This window comes from Aplysia californica, unplaced genomic scaffold (assembly GCF_000002075.1).
Source record: "Aplysia californica isolate F4 #8 unplaced genomic scaffold, AplCal3.0 scaffold00052, whole genome shotgun sequence".
NCBI lineage: Eukaryota > Metazoa > Mollusca > Gastropoda > Aplysiida > Aplysiidae > Aplysia > Aplysia californica.
In genome coordinates this window covers 1423276-1443813 of record NW_004797322.1, presented here as the reverse complement: position 1 = coordinate 1443813, position 20538 = coordinate 1423276, and the positions used below count along the sequence as shown (strand labels likewise).

Sequence of the window (20538 nt, the reverse complement as noted above, 5' to 3'; positions counted from 1 at the left end):
CACACACACACACACACACACACACACACACACACACACACACACACACACTCACACACACAAACAATATACGATTACTCACCAAAATATTCTTCACACAGACAGACACATTAAAAATGATGAATATTAAGTACACCACATTTGATAACAAACATTACACCTACTACAAATAAAGATGAAGTTGTGTGTTTAAATGCAATGAATTTATTTCTCAGATGAGATGTCACGTCAAATGCCACTTGATGTTGCGGAGAGCCTCATTTACGCCGTGCAAAAAAGGGACGTGCTGTATAACATAAATTGTAAAGGATACAAGAACAGAAACAGCACAGAAATGGCGTGGACAGCTGTTTCCAGGGAAATAGGGCGAGATGGTATGTAGCTACCCCGAACTCGTCTCTAGTCAACAATATCACGTTGACCAAAATAATTGCCTTGAGAGGAGACTATCAGCAATTTCTCCATTATGTTAGTAAGTATGTTGTGAACGTACAGCACACATTCAGATGGACACTATGTTGGGGGTAAAGTTTGTTCCCTTCCTCTCTTTCAGTCATTTGTCACATTCTTCCTCAAAACGAGAGTTACTTTTGCTTGATCAGCAAATGATGAATGTTTTTGAAAACACCTGCATCACGTACATTGATGTCCATAGTCACCAATCAACAAAAGCGAAAATGTCATCTGCATCTCCCTACCTCAGAATTACAAAGTTCTATCGTGACATTTTTGGCCATTTTATGTTACTAAGAGCGTGAGGTCAGAAAGCGAATGCTCTATCTCCTCTATTAAAATCGTAAGAAAATTCGTAGTCGTTATCAAGATATTCAAAGAATCGCATTCGAAAAAGCTTGACACATTGTGAAACTAATTAATTATGACGTCAAATTTCTCAAAACTAGGTATTGAGCAGACAGAACTTTGTAATTCTGAGGTAGCCATCTGTCTCAGCTCGTAAAATATAAAACCAAGGGCACTTATACAATTTGGATATTGCCACAGAGTGAAAAACATTTGTGTGATTTGACAAAGTGACTCAGTGGTTTGTGGCAGTGATTTTGTTGGTTCCAATTGCCTCCCATACTTCATGTACCAGCTTTCCTTGCAGTGATGTTTTTTTGTCTTTTTAAAAATGCCCCCATCAACAAAATTTAGATCATTCAGGAGGCGGGCTCCCACCCTGCCTGTCAGGAACAACAAGAGCTGAGAAGGATACAACATCCCAGCAGAAAGAACGAGATACTTGATAAAAATTTCTCCTCCCTCTGGAATCGAACTCCACGTTTTCAGCCCCAAGCTTGTAGTGTACTTTGAAAACTTGCTTCTACTACTTACTAGAAATCTGAAATCTTAAACAAAGAAGAACTAAGTATAATTTTAAAGACAGTACAATATATAATCCCGTAATAATTAGAAACTATAATCAAAATTTGTACTAGAATTATTTATTTCCTTATTCTTGCTTTTAGCCCTTATGTGTGCTATGGTTACACATGGTGATCTTAAAACTGCTGGCTTTTTTCCTTCTCTGTAACAGTCACTTTTTGTAAAACAACGTGGTCCCAGTTCAGGGCCACATACAAGAGAACACTGACACAACATCAACTCCGCAGTGCATCTAAGCCTGGAAAACAGCCACTGTGGTATTTATTTCGCCAAATGTCCTTCCTGAAGGACCATGTGAGGCAACAAATACAAGATGAGGCACATGTGAGTAATGTAGCCTACACTAAACGTGCAGTAACTAATAACAGTCAAACCTGCACAGCGGTTACCTGTATATTTGACAATCCCTTGTACAAAGGGCCACTTCACATTACCTCCCTTGTGTATTTAGTACATAATAATAACACTGTGTACGACGTTCACCTGTGTAAGACAACTGCTGTACTCCTTGATAAAGGGTGGCGGTCCTAAATAATTTCGACAGTTTATATATGTTTTGATTTATATGGGTTTTTTTTGGTACAAGCATTTAATGCATTTCACTAACAAGGTATATCTTGTAAGATTATTGAAATTATTCATTTAATTTAAACTAGAGATATATAAACATTCATTTCAATCAATTTGTTAATCAATGCTTTCTACAAAAAACAGGGGCAATCTCACCCGTTAAAAAAATAAATATGTGGGCAACAACAGATGGACAAGTTCAAAATGAAATCACTTTCTTTTTTTTTGCTTTCTTTTTTGTTTACCTTCCTAATTTTAGGGGAAAACTTTCACCCTCGCCCCACACCCTCCTTGGTGTCACCTTTTGCTTATGAGTGTCAGTGTGGAAGTGTGGACAGTCTAAAATGGATATAGTTGGAGTAGTAAAACAACTGGTGTAAAATGTGTAGACCTTAAATGCAGCTTGCTGACTAGAGTTCTGCTTGTCTGTAACAAAATCAGTGGGAGGGGGGAATCTTTTGGTTAAGGTATGTACGAATTTCACAATGTAGGCCTATTTGTTTTAGACTCAAAGAAATACAATGGACCTGAAAATTTGTAGCAATGGGCATGTTTTGCAATGTATGTACTAGAATGTATTGGTCAATAAACTATTGAATGTTTTATGGTTTTGAAGGTCTGCCAGACTTGTAGTCGTGAGATTGCATGTTCGGGGGTTCAAGCCTCAGCTCGGTCCGACGTTGTGTCATTGGAAAAGGCACTTTACACGAATTTCCAACTCGGCTCGGTCCTTTCAAAGATGGACGTTAAACTTGGAGGTGCCGACTCTTAAATAAGCTAATAGTGTTGATAGGGCCGTTAAACCCATACCATTTCACCATTTGTTATGGTTTTGATCAACAGACATCCTCATCCTGCAGTCCTGACTTGGAACTTTGTGTGGAACTTCAGGAACAGAAGCAAGAGTACACAGACACAGATGAGACCGTGACGGGAGATATCGTAACGACGTATGAACAAGCTTCATCAGCACCAATGATGAAAGGTAAAGCAGATGTTTTTATTTTACATTGTGTTATATATATATATACATTTATATATATAATATATACATATATATTTATATGTATATATATATTTAACAAACAAATTCGTTTCTCTACTGTAAGGACTAAATTAGTAGATTTTTCCTTTCAGTTTTTACGTCCCATAAATGTGCTTCTCACCTTCTCTCTGGTCCTCTCTCCTCAATGATAATCTGACCGTTTTCTAGATTTCGAATGACGAGAATTCTTTTATGTAGTTGTTTTTTTACACCTCAATCGACACAATCTAGAACATTTCGAAGCTGGGCTTTTGACCCTGCCTGTCAGGGACAACCTGTGCTGAGAGGGACTCAACATCCCAGCAGAAAATCCAAGATCCAAATAAAAGTGTTCTCCCCACTTGGGAATCAAACTTGAATCTGCTGCATCTTACTGCATGTGACAGTGTAGCACCTAACCACTACATCACAGGTGCTGGTGGATTTAGAATAAATAAAACAAGATCTAAGCATTCCCTTGCTTATTCCTTTTCCTTTGGTTTTATCGTTGCATGTGTAGTATTGGACTCTCAACTATGGAACTGGGTTGACTACATCTAAAGCTATTCATTTCATTGTCAATGGCTGTTATCAAGAATGATATGGTGGATCTCAGACTGTAGAATTATTATCTTCATTGTCTACCTAAAAAATAAACAGCTCAATGGCTTGTTATTTGCTATTGTTGCACATTTTAAGAATAGTTTTTATGAAGAAGAGAAGCAAGAAAATCAAGACCGTCAAATCTCTACAATGACACTGGCGCAGAAGACCACAAGTGCTCAGTTTTTCGAAAATTCTTCTAAAAAGAAAATATAGGGCTTAGAAAGTCATAAGTTCAGCCAAAGTAAAAAAAGGTTTAAGTTTAACCAATCAACGGAATGTTAAGGCAGATAAGCACACCACTTTAGGACTGGGAAAGGTACTGCTATCTGCAGCGAGTTGTTGGGGTGTTTTTAATATTACAAGCTGCTTTCTATTATTTTCTATATTTTTACTCTCTTAACCATGCTAACTGTCTGTGGTAGTGTGCTAGGTCCATACTTCTCTTCCTCCTTGGATGTTAAAGTTAAAGATCATCATCAGTTCATGGTGGACACACTATTCTTATTATTATTACTCAGGTAATTGATTCTGATTTACTCAAACTATTATAGGCCTACTTGTTTGTTGAGTAAAGAGAGCCACATTGACACAATAGTGGTCATTTAGTGCTGGGGAAAAAGTAAGACAAACCGACAAAAACAACACAGGCAAAAAAAAGTAGTAGTAGGATCTACCAGTGATGCCCTCCATCCACCCTTACTTACTTACTTTTTTGGTTGGAGAATAGGTATCATTGCAGGCAGTACAATGCTATAGCTACTCCTCCCTCCTCATCCCCAAGATCCATGAAAGGGTTGGCCTCAAACCACCCGCTTAATTCTGATCTACTCTGCCTTTGTGATACACAGGAGATAGGAAGAGGAAAGCCCTACACGTGGACCCCAACCAAGAAACATTCCTGGAATCTAGAAAAAGGGTCCCCCCACCTCCTCCTGCTCTTGAATTCCAAACAGTGCCACCACCAGCCCTGCAGCCTGAATTACAGATTTTCTGGAGCCTAGTACCGTTTATAAGACAACTTACGGAACGAAGCAGGAGGGTGTTTGTTTCTCAAACAACATCACTCCTCATGGACTTGCTGGATCAGCAGGACTGATTTCTTTTTACTCTTCCTTTTTGTAAATAAATGAATAAATTATTATTATTATTATTATTTCGTATTTGACTTCTGCTTTTCGCTCATTTCTCGAGTGTCATTGTGCCAGTATTGGTTTGTTGGAGTTTGATGCAGTGTTTTTGCAGGTACGTTTCCAACGGTTTTTTTACTTCTGTCTGTGGTATAGCGGTTAGGCACTTTGCTGTCACATGCAAGAGACCTGAGTTCTATTTTCATTAGGGAGAATTTTGATTGAGTATCTTGGTCTTTTTGCTGGGGCATTATACAGTGGAATCCTGTTATAACGAGAGGGAGGGGACCGGAGCAAAATGTCCGTTATAGCAGGATTCTCGCTATAAGGGATCCAGTAATAAATTCAAGGGAAACTGTAAAGTAGGCCTAATCTATGAGTTTGGTGTTTTGTTTATTTCCTTTTGCTATCTCCCCTGATTTTGATTTTGTTTCGACATGACCTCTAGGTCTTACATTTTATGTACTTAATCAAAAATCGAACCGGTTTCTTTCTCTAGCGCTAGATCTAGTGATGTTGACTGGCAGCTCGACGTTGGCGATCAGAAAGAAAGGGCTCTAGGCTAACTCGCCCACTGTGTTTTCCCCCACCCCATCACACCCTGTGGTGCATTCCGTCAGCTTGCGCACGTCACACATTCGCTCCATCCATCACAGCATTGTAGCCTCTCCATCCCCGCATCGGAGAAGTGAGAGGCATGGTATGGTAGGCCTTGATAATCTAAACTAGGCTTATGCTGGCCTATCACGCAATGCGTTCTGCTTGTCTGCACATGCCACACCCTCCCCACTCATTCGCTCTGGCCTTCATTGTTGACAAACATGGGCTCTCCCATTCTTTATTTCACTAGACCACCAACTAGTTTCTCAACTGGCGAGGTTTTACATTATGTATAATTGGGCTATGCACTGTGCACAGCAGCAGGAATATTCCACTATAACCAACTCGCGTGTTTGACTGCGTTATAGCAGTATTTTATTTACAAAGATAAAGAAGAGAAAAAAACAGGGTTTTAGAATAGTGTCTTTATAACAGACTTCTCATTTTTTCTGGACTCGTTATAAGTGGACTCAGCCCGGACTATCAATGGGCTATACCCCAATCGAACTGAGCACAATTTGCTGCACACTGCACACATGGATCAACAGAAAACATCGAGTGAAGTTACAGTTTGTGCACGAGAACACAAATCGTCTACCCATCCATTGCAAGTGACTGTTATCTTAGAGCAGGATGCAAAATCTTCTTTGTGCAAGCTGGGTCTTTCACAGTGATCAAATTTCTGCCCTTACATGACCTTATTGTGTTGCAAGTGCCGTAAAACTCCTACTAAAACTTTTTTAAAAACAGTGATAAAAGACTTATTGAGCCACATAGTGACATACACAAAAGTGTCAATTTATTACCTTTAAGACTGTTTCAACAAGTAGTTGACTTATGGTAACAATCAAATTTCCTACATAATCAACAATTTACATAAGAGTAGAGTGTTCTAACTTAACATTGACATTTATCATCTTGACACTACATTACCCTGCAATAGTTCACCAGACAAAACCATGAGAGCTTGATTATGATTCAGATAACGGGTAGTTAACATGTTGAGAGAAGAAAAGAAAGAAAGGCAAAGAAACAAGAATAAAACAAGCCTCCTAAAAACCATTTCATTTTCATTGAGTACCGTATGACGATGTAAATATGCAGATCATATAAGAAAAAACTAACACTAAAAATAATATTGGATAAAAACAGCTGCAACAAAAACTACAAACAAAAAGCAAGGAAGGAAAGTAATTTATAAATTACCGAAGAATATTGTTTGATTGTTCACTCCTTGAAGTTGAAGAACCTTTATGATAGCGAATAGATCTGAATCTTGGACTCAACCCTCAAAAAGTGGAGAGATTATAATATGAGTCTCTCAGTCTTATGAGAAAAAGAAAGAAGTATCACAATTTAATTAAATCAAAGACAAAATGGTCACGTACTGAGTAGACAATATGTGTCACGACGCGGTGGAATCAGGCGCTCGTCAAATCTTGGGCATGTGGAGTTATTGATATCATCTTAAATCTTGTTAATCTTTCTTGCTTTTGATGAAAAAAAGAATACTCATCCATCATGAATAGGAGTCGAGGTATTCTCTATTCACTATTAAAAGAGGGGGGGGGGGGGGTCGCCTGGTTTCAGAGGTAAAATTAGCAAGAAAATGACCACTTGGAAATACTTTGAAGCATAATTTCATGTTTTGTGCCTTTACTTCAATCAACGTTTTTCAGTAAAACCCACCCAGAGATGTGATTTTAAATGGACATAATAAAAGGTGTTGAGGCAAAATAAAATAAAAATTGCCAAACAGACGGAAAAAACAATGCTGGTTTCTTCAATTCCATTATTTTGACATGTGCCTGATTTCACCACGCCACCTCACATATATCAAGGCTCTTGCATGGGAACACTGGAATGAAGCGTGATAAAATACTATCTCAAAATACCCTCCACCCGAACTTTAAATCTAAAATGTATGCATGCACATGAAAAATCTTATTGAAAAACAAAAATCTAATATATTGATGAACCCTCAGACTGTTCAGTTGTGCAAAGGCCCACCTGCTGAGGAGCAAGTAAAAAAGGGAAACGCCACTTTAAAATCATCAGAGAAACACAAATCTCATAAACTTAAGCATATGATTTATTAGATCAATCACTTTACAATTACATAATGTGTTTTAAGATTCTATGTAATTTCAGATAGAGGAATGTAATACCACACACAGAATCATAATATACAGCACAGATATATAAATTCTAGTTATTGAAATGAACAGCAACTGTGATTATAATTTCTGGAGCCGCATGGAATTCCTTAACATTTATAATACTATCAGTTCTAGTTTATGACACCTATTGTCTGAGTTCTCATTTCAAATTTAAGAAAAATAAAGATCTTCCAACACAAGATGAAAAAATTTTGGTAAAAATAAAGAATTGATTGAACCAGTTTAGATCTATGTCTTCTTCAACAGAATGGCATAAAGCCTGCACCATTTTTCAGTATGCTGTACTGTATTCTTTGCAAGCAACTGTTGACTAAAGATTGAGCATAGACATATTAGAAGAAGCCGAAAACTTTTTACCTCTTTGTAAAACTGAGAGTTTGTCTGTAAAATGTATACCTTGTAGCACATACACACATTTGCCCTTTATACTTGGGTTTGTAAACCTTTTAAAAAAAACAGTTTGCAATTTAAATGAACACAAACATCTTTGATTATAAAATGGTAAATCATTTTAAAAAGTTCTTGTCACTTAAAAGTTATTATACATACATACTTATATATATATATATATATATATATATATATTTTTTTTTTTTTTTATATATTTTTATATATATATATATATATATATATATATATATATATATATATATATATATATATATATATATAAAGAGAGAGATATTGGTACTTGATAAGTTGTCACAAAAAGACCTCTAAAGAAAATGGCCAAATTCTCATTTCCCCACAATCAAATGTGAGGCGTGCAGACAAAATGAGTTACTTTTCAATCCACAAATGGAGATATAGGCCAAAAATCGACACATGTGTCAAATTTTTAAAATTAACTATAACATGCCTTTTGTTATTTCATACTAATAAATCATAAAAACTTCACCTATAAGTGTGGTAAAGCCTTGCAAAACAAATAAACTCTTTGATTTTGTAGACATACATCTTTTAAAAAAACCAACTCCTTGCATGCAGTGCATTATTAAAAGATTGCCAGAGGAATAAAATGTACAAATTCATGTACTATGAAAGAACAGACTATAGTCAGCTGTATCGCATTATAGCCAGGTCAACATAACAACAGGTATAAAAAAAGATAGAGAACTGCTAAGATGAGGCTCGGCTGCAATGCCCACATGATACAATAGATTACTTGATTCATAAGTGGTCAGTAAATTCAATCAATTCTCAAAAAAGTAGTAAATGTAAAACAGTCTATATTCTAAGTACAAGGCAACACAAATCAATAATAACAATAATTCGTAGATATTTATAGCAGCCATTCCGCAATTAGGTTCCAGGCTCTACTAAAACTAAACTAAAAGCCTTCCAGCCCAAAACGAAAGGACAGCTTTATTCATTAATGTATTGGTAATTTGGGTGACGGTCTTTATTTAAAAAAATTACTCCAGCTTTCATCAATATATATCAACGGTATTTTTTTTTCTTCCAGTACAATCCCAAATCATTCTAACATTATACAACTGGTTTTACAAATGACATCAACTTACAAAAAAGTTTCTTAAAACCACTGTTCCTTCATTTTTCCATTTGCATATTAAAATACAGACTGCTTGGAAAGGACCACAAACAAATTTTCTTTGGGCAGAAATAGAAGAAAGTCTCATAATATGTGTGGGTGCCAGGGAAAACTAGGCACATTGTAGTTGTCAGGCATTTTGAACTGAGACAGTCATGCTATACTTCTGTCAGTTCTCTAAATTATGCTTTGGATTTTTAGATTTCCAAGATGTCTTACTTTGTAGCCAAGTTGTGGTGTTTTCAATTAAAGACAAAGTTTCGATAAAAATGCATCTGTAGTTGTGGAATACATTTTTTTGGAGGTTTTTAGGTTCTAACCCATATTGCAGCTAGTCAACAGCGGTTATGCCCTTTTTAGGCATTGGTAATTCTATAAAGAATCCCCAAACCACATGAGAGAACGAAGTAAATGTAAAAAAAAAAAAGGCACAGCATGATAAAATGACTAAATTTACTGTATCCATTCCCTGATCTTGAAAAGTACGCATTCCCAAGCAGAAATGCAGGGAACACAAAAATGATTGCTATCCCATTTGTCTCACTGGTTGATACAACTCAAAATCATCCTATTCTAACAATAGAGAAACAGAGCTTTCCCCACATACCAAGCAGTATGACAATTCTCTATTATGTAAGGAGGAGAAAAGCCACAAAACAACAGCGTTGTTATGTTAGATTTATGATTCATTTCAACTTTGGTGAGTTTATGCACACTTCACAAAAAATGTTTTAAAATATCTTTTGTACTTTTCTGTTTGTTCAAAACTTCTAACTTTTTAATAAATATATCTAAGTCAAAATAATTAATAGAAAATAGGAATACAATTTCAAAAATCCATTTTTTACACTTTTTTCAGCTTTCGCTCAATTCAGCTATCAATAACATGAACTTAGTTTTCCCACGTACCCACATATATAATAATGCCCGCTAATAAGACATGACTAGTCTATTTTCTTCTGTTATTCGTCTATAAACTCTATGCAACAAAATTTGGTTTTATTCTCCGTTAAAAAAGTGCATGCGGCTAGTCTTCCTCAACATAATTATTTTTAAAGTCTCACTATTCAGGCTCAAAGACTAGAACTCAGATGGCCACTTGGCCACTTGGCCACTGAATCGGAAAAGTAAAGTAAAAGTAAAAGTAAAGTCTCGCTATAATGTACAAAAACAAAACTTTTGGCACTAATTTATGTGATCAATTATTAAATTCTTTCGGCTGTTCTTGACCTACAGGTACGTGTCTTATCCGAAGCAGAAAAATCTTAGGCTAATGACATGAGTCAAAGCTGTTTACTGAATTGTTGAAAGCTTTCCACATGCCGAGGTTCTGCAAACACACGGTGCCACCCCCTCTGTGGAACTGGCTCTCCATACGGTTGATGTCCCCGATACATGTCCAGGGGACGGAACTCATGTTGGAGACATTCTGAGGGTACAAACAAAAAATGTCCCGTTTTCATATCAGTACAGCGGAATCCTGTTATAACGAGAAGGAGGGGACTGGTGTGAAATGTCCGTTATAGCAGGAATCTCGTTATAAGGGACCTAGTAATCAATTCAAGGGAAATAATAAAGTAAGCCTAATCTATGAGTTTGGTGTTCTGTATAATTCTTTTTGCTATTCCCTGATGATGATTTTGTTCAACATGACGTCTAGGTCTTACCTGATCAAAAACCGAATCAGGTTTCTTTCTCTTGCGCTTGCAATGTTGACAGCTCGGCGTTGGCAATCAGAAAGAAAGGCTCTCAGCTAACTCGCCCGCTGTATTGCCCCTCACCCAACCACATCCTGTGGTGCATTCCGTCTGCTTGCGCATATCACACATTCCCTCCATCCATCACAGCATTGTGACCTCTCCATTCCCGCATCGGAGACGTGAGGGGATTGGTAGGCCTAGATAATCTAGACAAGGTTGGCCTATCACACAATGCGTTCTGCTTGTCTGAGCATGCCACACCCTCCCAACTTATTCACTCCGGCCCTCATTGTTGGCACCCGTGGGCTCTCCCATTCTTTGTTTTGCTAGATCACAGACAAGTTTCTCAACTTGCGAGGTTTTATATTATAACTGGCCTATGCGCTGTGTTTAGCAGCAGCAACATTCCGCTATAACCGACTTGCAAGTTTGTCAGATTATGTTATAGCAGTATTTTATTTACAAAGATAAAGAAGGGAAAAAACGGGGTTTTAGAATAGTGTCTTTATAACAGACTTCTCTTTATTTCAGGACTCGTTATAAGTGGTCTCCACTGTACAAACTGCATTTAAAAAAAGCACAGGAAATCTTTTTTATGAGCTAACTTTTCTTGGAATAATCGTCAATATATCAGTAACTTCCTCCAGGGACAAATTTGTAATATCCACAATATAACAGCCATTATTATAATAGGGTCCAAAGTGTGGGTTTATAAAATTTCCATACTATTGCTTGTATAACATTAGTGAATATCAACATTCAGTTAACTTTCCAATTATATATAACTGCAGTTACAATGTTTACTACGCCATCTGTAAAAGTCGTCTTATTTCAAGACCCTCGATATGATTCAGGTAGTCACAAATTGATTACTCTCCCCGGGGCGGAGCTACTGACTGAAGTGTCTTTAGGCCATTTCCAAAGGGGGGACATTAACATGTTCTTATGCACAGTAAAATTGTAAATGGGCTGATTCATCAATGTCATGCTCATCATTGTGCCCAGCTGCAACAGGGAACTGCTGCTTTTTCTTTTCTAATCCTTACTATCGTCATTTTCCTCTACTTCTTTTTTATGGTTTGTCACACTCTTGGGACCCGCTATTTCCAGGGTGCCTTGATAGTTGAAGCAGACTTTGTGCTGTTGAAGCTAGAGAGGTGTGCAGAGTAAGCCTGATTCCCAGTGTAAGGACTTCTTTGTTGACATCCACCCCTTGGCACTCATATGACCTTCTGCGGTTGCGAGTGCCGTAGAAACTCTACTAAAACTAAAAACTAAAAATACTAAACAAATTGATTACATCCAAAAGGTTTCAACAGCTGAAAAAAAAAGGTTTTCTTTCTCCTTTGCATTCCCCATCTAGAACTCTGAAGTTGCTGACTGCTGGTTCTTCAACCTGCAGAGCAAATGACATTTACGTGTGTGGCCATTTATTCTAATTAGTAGGGCCCCTTGCCTTCAGGCAGTTAAATTCTGATTTTGAAGGTACTGTATTTGTTGTTATACTGACTAGAGTATTTTCAGTCTGGCAAGAGTTAATTCTTAATTTTGCGCAGGTGGCTGCCCTAGTCTACCCTTATCAAGTTTAGGACCACCAAGGGATCTCTAACATGTGCAACTTGCATATATGGGACCTCCAAGAGTTTTTCTCCTTTACTTTATCCAGGAAGGCTAGGTACTCCATCTTACCTAACCTAAGATCAGAGGTACGGCTGAAAAATAGCAGTAAGAAGGAGCCAGGAGTAGCACTACAAAGAGGAAGGGAAAAAAGTAGACATGAAAGCAGATGATAGAACATGACTAGAGAACAAGAAAGGATGCGAAAGGAGAACATTTCAGAGAAAAAAAATTTCCGTTGCTGTCAGGTACACCAGTAGTGGAATTTTAATTGCAGCGGGGGGTTACCCGCCAAGTGCCTTATCATGTCGGGGTCACTGGGGTCAGCTCCCTGTCGCCGACCTGTCTGGGCTGTTTGGTGCTTTTCAACGTACAGTTTTAGGCGTCTTTATGGTTTTTATAATTTAATGTATCCAAAGTGCGCATTTCTGCTCTTGAGACTCAAAAAAGAACGGACGTTGTAAATTGTCTGGTTATTCCGTTAGACAAGCTGAAGTCGGCTAAGATAAATGTAAAATTTTTGGAAAAGTGTGAAGTAAAAAAATCAATATAAAAAAAAAATCAGTACGACAAAAACTGTCAAACTTTTAAAACATGTATGACATAACATTGGTGTAGGTACTCAAAAAGATGGTATCTGCGCATATAATAGAAAGCTTTCATTTTGCAACATTATCCATCTGGCACACAGTTCGCTATAAAGTAATTCCTCCAAATACAACATTATGTGTCTAATAATATAATCGCGAATATTCGCATATTTTCTGGTAAGTTTATAAAAATTACCCTGAAGTTGCTCTATGAAAAAGTACAAATCGACTTTAGTGCCAGAATACATCTACAATGCAATACACGAACAGTATCTGTTACACTCCAGAAATTCTTTACTTTTCTTAAAACGTTAAGTCTAGGTTTTGTATGTTGACTGAATAACGGATGACTTCTCGTAATAGGATATAAGAATAATTTCTAGCTGTCCAGTGACACTGAATCAGCACAAGACTTTTTCAGCTTTTATTTTCGTTTCTATAACCATTTACAATAACTGACAATGTTCTGATTTCTTTACATTCATAAGAGTCTGAGCATTTCTGACACAAAAACTAAGAATGAATGGGATAGCTGTCATTATTTGTATTCCATTCAAGAAGTTTATCTCTACCTATGTATTTACAGTTTTATGTTTTTTTTAAATCGCATAATATAACTTTCTTGGTTGTATGCAGGCTGCCACAGACACAGCATGATTCATGAAAAAACGCAGAGTGTGTTGAGCGCCTTTAGTTTAAAAATGCAGATGTGCATCTTTCTTCTCTTATAAATTGACTATTACAGCGCAGATTTAAGATTTCACAAGTTAAAGACACGATATTCGTAGCCAGTTTAGCACAGATTTTGGAGAGATCTGTCGCGCCGGTTATAAATAAACAGTCATTTATTCATAAGTTTGTAATTAAAATAGGACAAATTGGGTACTCTATAAACAATTGTCTAGACCAAAAATTAAGACACAGAAATTAACCATTCTAACGCAGAATAAATCTCAAGACACTGAGCTTTTAGTACACCAGTGTAATGGTTTGCTGTGTGGGCTGAGGAAGGAGTTCTGTCGTTTCAAACGTAGACAAAAGTGCAAAATTCTTAACTGACATCGGCAAATTCACTTCAGGGATCATTAACCCCGTGACCCCGAGCTGGGGCGCGCCGGTGGGCAACTGAGTCACACTAACTAAAGGTAACAGAATCGGGCGAAAAGTAACGTCGTGTGAACCCAGGACCTTTTGATCCTGATCCAGGACTGCTTTTCAAACTGTCTCGGAGGCCATCACAAAGTGAGGTGAACAGTCAAATCACTAGACTATTTTCCTTTTCGCATGATTTTTAAAAAACGCCCTCTTAGTCGTAAACCTTATAATGATACAAAAAGGTAACTTTTTTAAAGAGATGCATTTGACTAAAAGCAATCAAAAAGAACATTTTCAGTATAAACTGCAATCTAAAAAATAAACGAGTAATCTCTGAAAGTTGTTTTTTCCTTTCCGAAAAAATAAGGACATACAGGCTACCTTCACATAGCTAGCCGCCCACTTGGCATGGTCTTTGGTTTCCTTGAAAAATACTGGACCAGGCAGTGAAATTCCTGTGACTTTGAAGACCTGGAGAGACGAAAAATAACGAGCGTGCAATCAAGTACCAAAGACCCAGTAAACACTTTCTACCCAGGCAACAGCAGAGCATGCAACACTTGTCCTCACGGACCAGGAAACAGATGCGGTACATCAGTACATGTACTACACCTGTATCTCGGCAAAAACACCCCAACCATTATCAAAACTTCAGCATACTGAGAAAATTGAAAGTGATGATCGCATGTTCATTGAAAAAGGAAATAAAGTCGTATCTGAAAACATTGGATCAACCTCACTCATCACCCGAATTCTCATCATAGCGTAAGTTAAGAGTAAAGCAGCCCTCATGCTAGAGGTCTACTTGACATTTTTTTTAAAAGTTTGCTCCAATTGTTGTATACAAACTGATTTTCGACTTCAAAGACCACACAAACCATTCGGATAGAAAATTTAACATTAGCAAGTGAACATGACAAAAGGAGATCGTTGCTACGTTCTTGTTGCTATATCACATCGTCGCCGATTGTGTCCCGTGTGGACAAAGTGTTAAAAAGGACCCAACCCAGATTAATCTATTCCCTGTTGGACTATTTTTCAAGGATAAAAATACATGTATGTAAATTGTACAGACTGAACAGCCCTTGCAGCACAGTGAGGTTATTTAAGAGGCAAGACCTCCAAATTTTATAACCATCTGATACAACTGAACTAAATGAGAAAATTTGCTTAAAGCGTCTTTCCGGAGGTTCTGCAGATTTCGTTGACTCTATTGTAGTTTTGAGTTTAAGTCAGAAAAGCACATAAACAATAACAGACATTTAGTTCTGGAAAAAAAACAAGACAGACCATCAAACACAAAACAAGGAAAGTAAAAAAAACAATAATAATAAATAATAATAATAGCATTTGTATATCCCAAATTCCCACTTTACAGCAGCCTCTATGCATATATGCGCTTTACAATCCATATTATTACCCAGGCAGACTTGGTAGCATTCTGAAACAATCTCAACTTCCTGGGAAGCATACAGTGCAAGCTGCCATTTATAAGTGCTAAAACACTCACATACTGACAAGATCTTTCACTGTCTGGTACAATGTGCCCATTCCCATCCGGATGAAGAGAGGAACATTCGTGTAAAGTGCCTTTCCCACTCGAACCCTCGAACCTACAACCTTATGATTACGAGTCTTGTAGCCTAACCACTAGACTGCCGACGCCACATTGTAAAGAAGTGGGACCTACCTGGAGCATTCCTTAACCATACACAAACATGACGCAACAGTGTGGAGAGACTTATCATCATCTGTGAGAGAAACCTAGTAAAGCACAGCCCCTTAGCCTTTTTTGTCTCTAGATAGAAGGAGAGCAATTATTACCTCGGAAACAGTAACAACGATCACACTTTGGAAACACATATATTTTCCATATTTTCTTTTGCATGCATGCCAGCTCGCTCTCTCTCTCTCTCTCTCTCTCTCTCTTTCACTCTCTCACTCACTCTCACTCACTCTTTCACTCTCTCTCTCTCACTCTTTCACTCTCTCTCTTTCTCTCTCTCTCTGTCTCTTTCACTCTCTCACTTACTCTTTCACTCTCTCTCTCTCTCTTTCTCTCTCTCTCCGTCTCCCTCCCTCTCTCACACACACTGATATAATTTCTCCGGATACCTTGTAGTGGGCGGAACAGTTTGAGGGCAGCTTCGTACCCTCAGTCCTCAGCCATGTCTCAACAAGGAGGTCGTTCTTCAGAGTTGGAGCTACTAAAGCATCATACAAATCTGAAAGATAAAAATCAAATAGCTGTTACGTAGTAGCAAGCGAAACTCCACAAACTGCTACTTCAGAATTACAAAGTTCTATCTGACGTTTTTGGCCGTTTTTTAAAGCTACTTAGACAACCAAGTCAGAAATCAAATGCTCTAATTCTATCTTCTATTTTAAAATAGTAAGATTATTCGGAGTTGTTATCAAAACAATCAAAGTATCTGTCCCCGTGGTTTTATGCACCCCGCATAATTTAGCAAAATTTGATCATTTTTTGCAAAATTTCTGATTATTTTCCTTTATCATTCTTTGTTAAAATTAACAGAATGGCATAATTTCACATTTTTGGGCTCAGTTTGCATTATTTCAGAATTTTTCTTGCATAAAACGACGGGAACAGAAGTATTGCATTCGAAAAGCTTGACATGTTGTGAAATTCAAAATTTTTTATGTCAAGTTTCTCAACAACTAGGTACTGAGCAGACAGAACTTTGTACATGTAATTCTGAGGTAGCGAAATGTTTGGAGAAGGCAACTTGAGGGAAAACTTTTCTTTACTCTACTTAACACACTTCTTTACACTGAGAAAAAGAGGATAAAACTATTAGGTAGAAAATACAAATGTTCCAAACTTTTTATTTAAAAAATCAATATCCATACTTTTTTTTTCTACTTTCTCCATACACTCTACGACCTTCCTGCAAGGAATGAAAAAATAAACTTTCTACACATTGGTTATATTTGTAACTGAAGCATTCCTTTCTACTTAAGATGAACTTGAATTTCTTATTCCTGACCGACTGTTCAAAATAAAATATCCTGGAGCACAGTCATGCCGGAGAGCCTGGTTCAAATCCCAGCTTGGGCAGTATTGAATTTATGTTGCATGGAGTGTTCCCATAGTTCTCCACTCATTCAATTTGGTCCTATTAAAAGCTGGACTTCAAAATATGTCTACCAGTGAAATGAAATGATCGTACTGTGATGAAACAGGCATTTAACCTACCGAACGTTACATCAAACTGGCAACTTTACTGTAGATTTTTCCTGCCTCTGTCACCTTATGTGTTGAGGGAAGAAACAAACGTCCTTGTTTTGTTTGTTACATTGCCTGTTACATGTTACATGGTTATATTGATGTTGTCTACTGTTTCTCTGACCCCCTCTATTCATCTTTTCCTGAGCCTTCCTCTTCATCTGTATCCATCTAATCTCTCTGGTTTTAAGCCCTCACTGCTATACAGTCTGGTGGTAGTTATGACAGATGTCCAAACCATTTTATTTGTTGTTTACCTGGCTTTTATCAGGAGTAAGACGTACAAGTCACCAGAACCGAACGCTTCAGACCAAAATGGCAGTAACATAAAAACTTAGGATAAAAAGCATTATTTTCCTCCTCTAAATTTAATCAAATAATTAGGTTTCTGACAAATGGGTACCTCCGCCTTTACCCTCTCATATAGTAAATACTAAAACCTGCTTTGATATGTATTATCACATGATCAAGTGCTTTGAAAGTTCGTTCACAAAGAACGATGAGAAATATACGAGGCAATTGTTTTAATTTTTTTTCTCTAAATGTAGGTGATTTTATGTCCCGATCGGTACAAATTAAATAATTTAGGAGGCAGACTTGCGACCTTGTCTGTCAAGGTCAACCAGGGTTGAGAGGGATACAACATTCCGGTGAAAGGCCAAGATACTTGATAAAAATTCTCTTCACTCGAGAATCAAACTTGGACATCCTTCATGCTACAGTGAAGCGTCTAACCGCTACACCCCAGACACAGTTTTTTTGGTTTGGGTTTGGGTTTTTTTGTATTGCATTCTTTTTTGTTAACACTTTAAAGACGCGTCAGACAGATCTGTCTGACCAAAAGCAGTTCACATTCAATGTTGTTGCACATTTCAAGCCCACATACACAAACCATAAACACAACATTTGACATTTCATATTAATATAAATGTTGTCGTCTGCCTTTCTACATTTCTGAAAAAGAAAACAGAATTGGAAAATCTGTATGGATATAACAAAGTTAAGCTTTTCCAAGCATTTGAAAGGGCAGGATTGGCGTCTTCAATGAGTTAAAGCAATTGCTTTAAGATGATGGGAAACTTAATAGTGTTTTTGAGTGACGTACGTCAACTTCAGCTCCAAAATGATATACTTTCAAATTAATTCAAGACAATGATGACAATTAGACACCTGCCTTTCTGGAAGTAATGGAAAATTGCGAAGCGTACAGAGTAGAAAAATGTTGTTTCCTTTCACATACACAAGAGACAGACTTTGAAGCCAGCCAGAAATTTTTGGTTGCAGCATGCACTTTCAAAAACATAAATCAAAGGAAATAATTGCAACCATGAAATATCCAATTGGATTATCTTCCGTCCCAAAAAGTTGGCTTCGCACCATGCAACACATCTTCCTCAGATTGTCAGCATGCATGACAAAGAATTAATCACTGCTGGCCAAATCAAATCTGCAATCTATGACAAAAAAAGTTGTTCCCGCATCCGATCTGGACATTGGGGATTGCCTTGTTAGTGTGACAACTTCTTTCTAATCTATGACAAGCAACACTAAAGTCATCGCAAAAATATTTGCTGAACTTGTCACTGTCCTTCACAGATAGAGGAATAAATGATGAAGTTTGCCGAATGATTCTCAATGTCTTTGAACTACAAAACACCTATTTTTTCCCCAACATACTTTTGTTGCGGGTGGTTGGCGGGTGCTCTGGTGTGGTTTGCTCCTTCTTTCCTATCGAACATCTATTGTCCTTATCTCCCCTTCTTACTATTTTATGTTTGTAACACCTCTAATCTTCTGGCGCTCATATGACCTTATGCAGTTGTGAGCGCCGTAAAACCTTCTACTAAAAGTAAAATACTTTTGTTTTCTCTTGATCATCAATTATCAATTACCAGGGAAAGAAAGAGAAAAATGTCAGCAGTTGTCTGAATATTGGGCTCTGCTCACAATTTGAAATAAAAACCTCGACAGAAAAACTTCCCTCAAAATGTGATCATCGAGTACTGCCATCGATGTGAGCTGAAGCTGTGAGTGCGAGGAAGCTGCACTATGACCACAGAGACAGGTGTGCTCACACCACTGGTAAGGCACCACAGTCTGTATTTTCCTCTAGTCTTACTCTTAATAGTCTAAACTGCAGTATTGAAAAGACAAGTTGACTATGCGTTTGCAATGAACGCATAAAATAAGTCCAAATTTTCTTTGAACTTGAAATTTAATCAGCAACAATGGGCTGCATATTATATTCCTAGTACAGTCAAACCTGCTCTAACGGCCACCTGTATAAAACAATCACCTGTACAAACAATCACCTGTACAAAACAATCACCTGTACAAAACAATCACCTGTATAAAACAATCACCTGTACAAACGGTCACTTCCCATTTCCCCTTTTGCATGTTTTTTCACATCATAATGATACCGTGTGAGACGGCCACCTGTCTAAAACTGCACCGTTTCTCCTCCACAATGGGTTGCCGTCTTCAACATTTTTGTCTGTATAAACAGCCAGTGTCATACCTGCACCAAATTTATAAGACTTTGCAAAACTAACAAAAGTCTCTCCGCCTAGAGATGAGAGTTTGAGAACGCTTGACCACGGGGGTCCAAGTGGATGCTGTCTGTCAATGACCTTCTTAAGGACAGGAAAATCTCTGGCGAAATCGGCAGGGAGTACGTAGTCATAGATAGTCGGTTCATTGTACAACAGTTGAGTCCCTGTGTGAGATGAAATATACACAAAAATGAGGTACTTCACAGAGTTGAATACCTTTCATATGGACACTTACAGAATTATCCATAAAAATTTAATTAAAAAAACAATACACATTTAAAGAAAACTGCCTCCAGATGTATTTTCAAAAGTAACATGTTTCTTGATTTACCCAAGAAGGATAAAGGTGGTATGAAGAAGATTTATTTTTCAAAACGAGATAAAACATCCCAAAGGTAAATTCCTTTCACAGAGGCACTTACAAAATTATCCATAAAATATTTTTAACCCACTTAAAGAAAACTGCCTACTGAAGTGGCTTTTAAAGTCACGTGTTTCTTAAAGATGAAGATTTACTTTTTTAAATGAGATAATACATCCCAAAGATAAATTCTTTTCAGAGGCACTAACAAAATAACCAATAAAAATTTAAAAAAACAACACCCATTTTAAGAAAACTGTCAACTGACATGGTTTCAAAAGCAGTCTTTATAACCAATAATACTACACATCTTCTTCCCCTTTCCGCC

At 37.3% G+C, this 20538-nt stretch overlaps 2 protein-coding genes across 6 annotated transcripts in view; one reads left to right on the top strand and one right to left on the bottom strand.

Moving 5' to 3' along the window:
• Positions 1–197: 197 nt before the first annotated feature.
• LOC101845756 lies at positions 198–4744 on the top strand. The gene is made up of 4 exons (XM_005092769.3): positions 198–374; positions 1538–1710; positions 2800–2941; positions 4435–4744. Exons 1-4 carry the CDS (start codon positions 221–223, stop codon positions 4680–4682), a joined length of 717 nt encoding a protein of 238 aa, XP_005092826.1. The 5' UTR covers positions 198–220; the 3' UTR covers positions 4683–4744.
• Positions 4745–8894: 4150 nt separating this feature from the next.
• LOC101864204 (plancitoxin-1) overlaps positions 8895–20538 on the bottom strand; it is a 43729-nt gene continuing 32085 nt past the window's right edge. For all 5 annotated transcript variants that reach the window (XM_035968341.1, XM_035968343.1, XM_035968344.1 and 2 more), the window contains exons 6-9: positions 19816–20013; positions 16163–16272; positions 14429–14518; positions 8895–10474 (exon numbers count right to left, since the gene is read on the bottom strand). In XM_035968341.1, the coding sequence (XP_035824234.1) occupies positions 10316–10474; positions 14429–14518; positions 16163–16272; positions 19816–20013 (557 nt within the window). In that variant the 3' untranslated portion in view covers positions 8895–10315. The remainder of the gene's footprint in view (positions 10475–14428; positions 14519–16162; positions 16273–19815; positions 20014–20538) is intronic.

Bases quoted from the DNA above. Each gene is read 5' to 3' on its own strand.
- LOC101845756 (XM_005092769.3), top strand. From the start codon at position 221: ATGTCACGTCAAATGCCACTTGATGTTGCGGAGAGCCTCATTTACGCC. The intron at 375-1,537 runs GTATGTAGCTAC...TCTCTGTAACAG, and splicing joins CAGGGAAATAGGGCGAGATG to TCACTTTTTGTAAAACAACG. The intron at 2,942-4,434 runs GTAAAGCAGATG...TGTGATACACAG, and splicing joins ATCAGCACCAATGATGAAAG to GAGATAGGAAGAGGAAAGCC.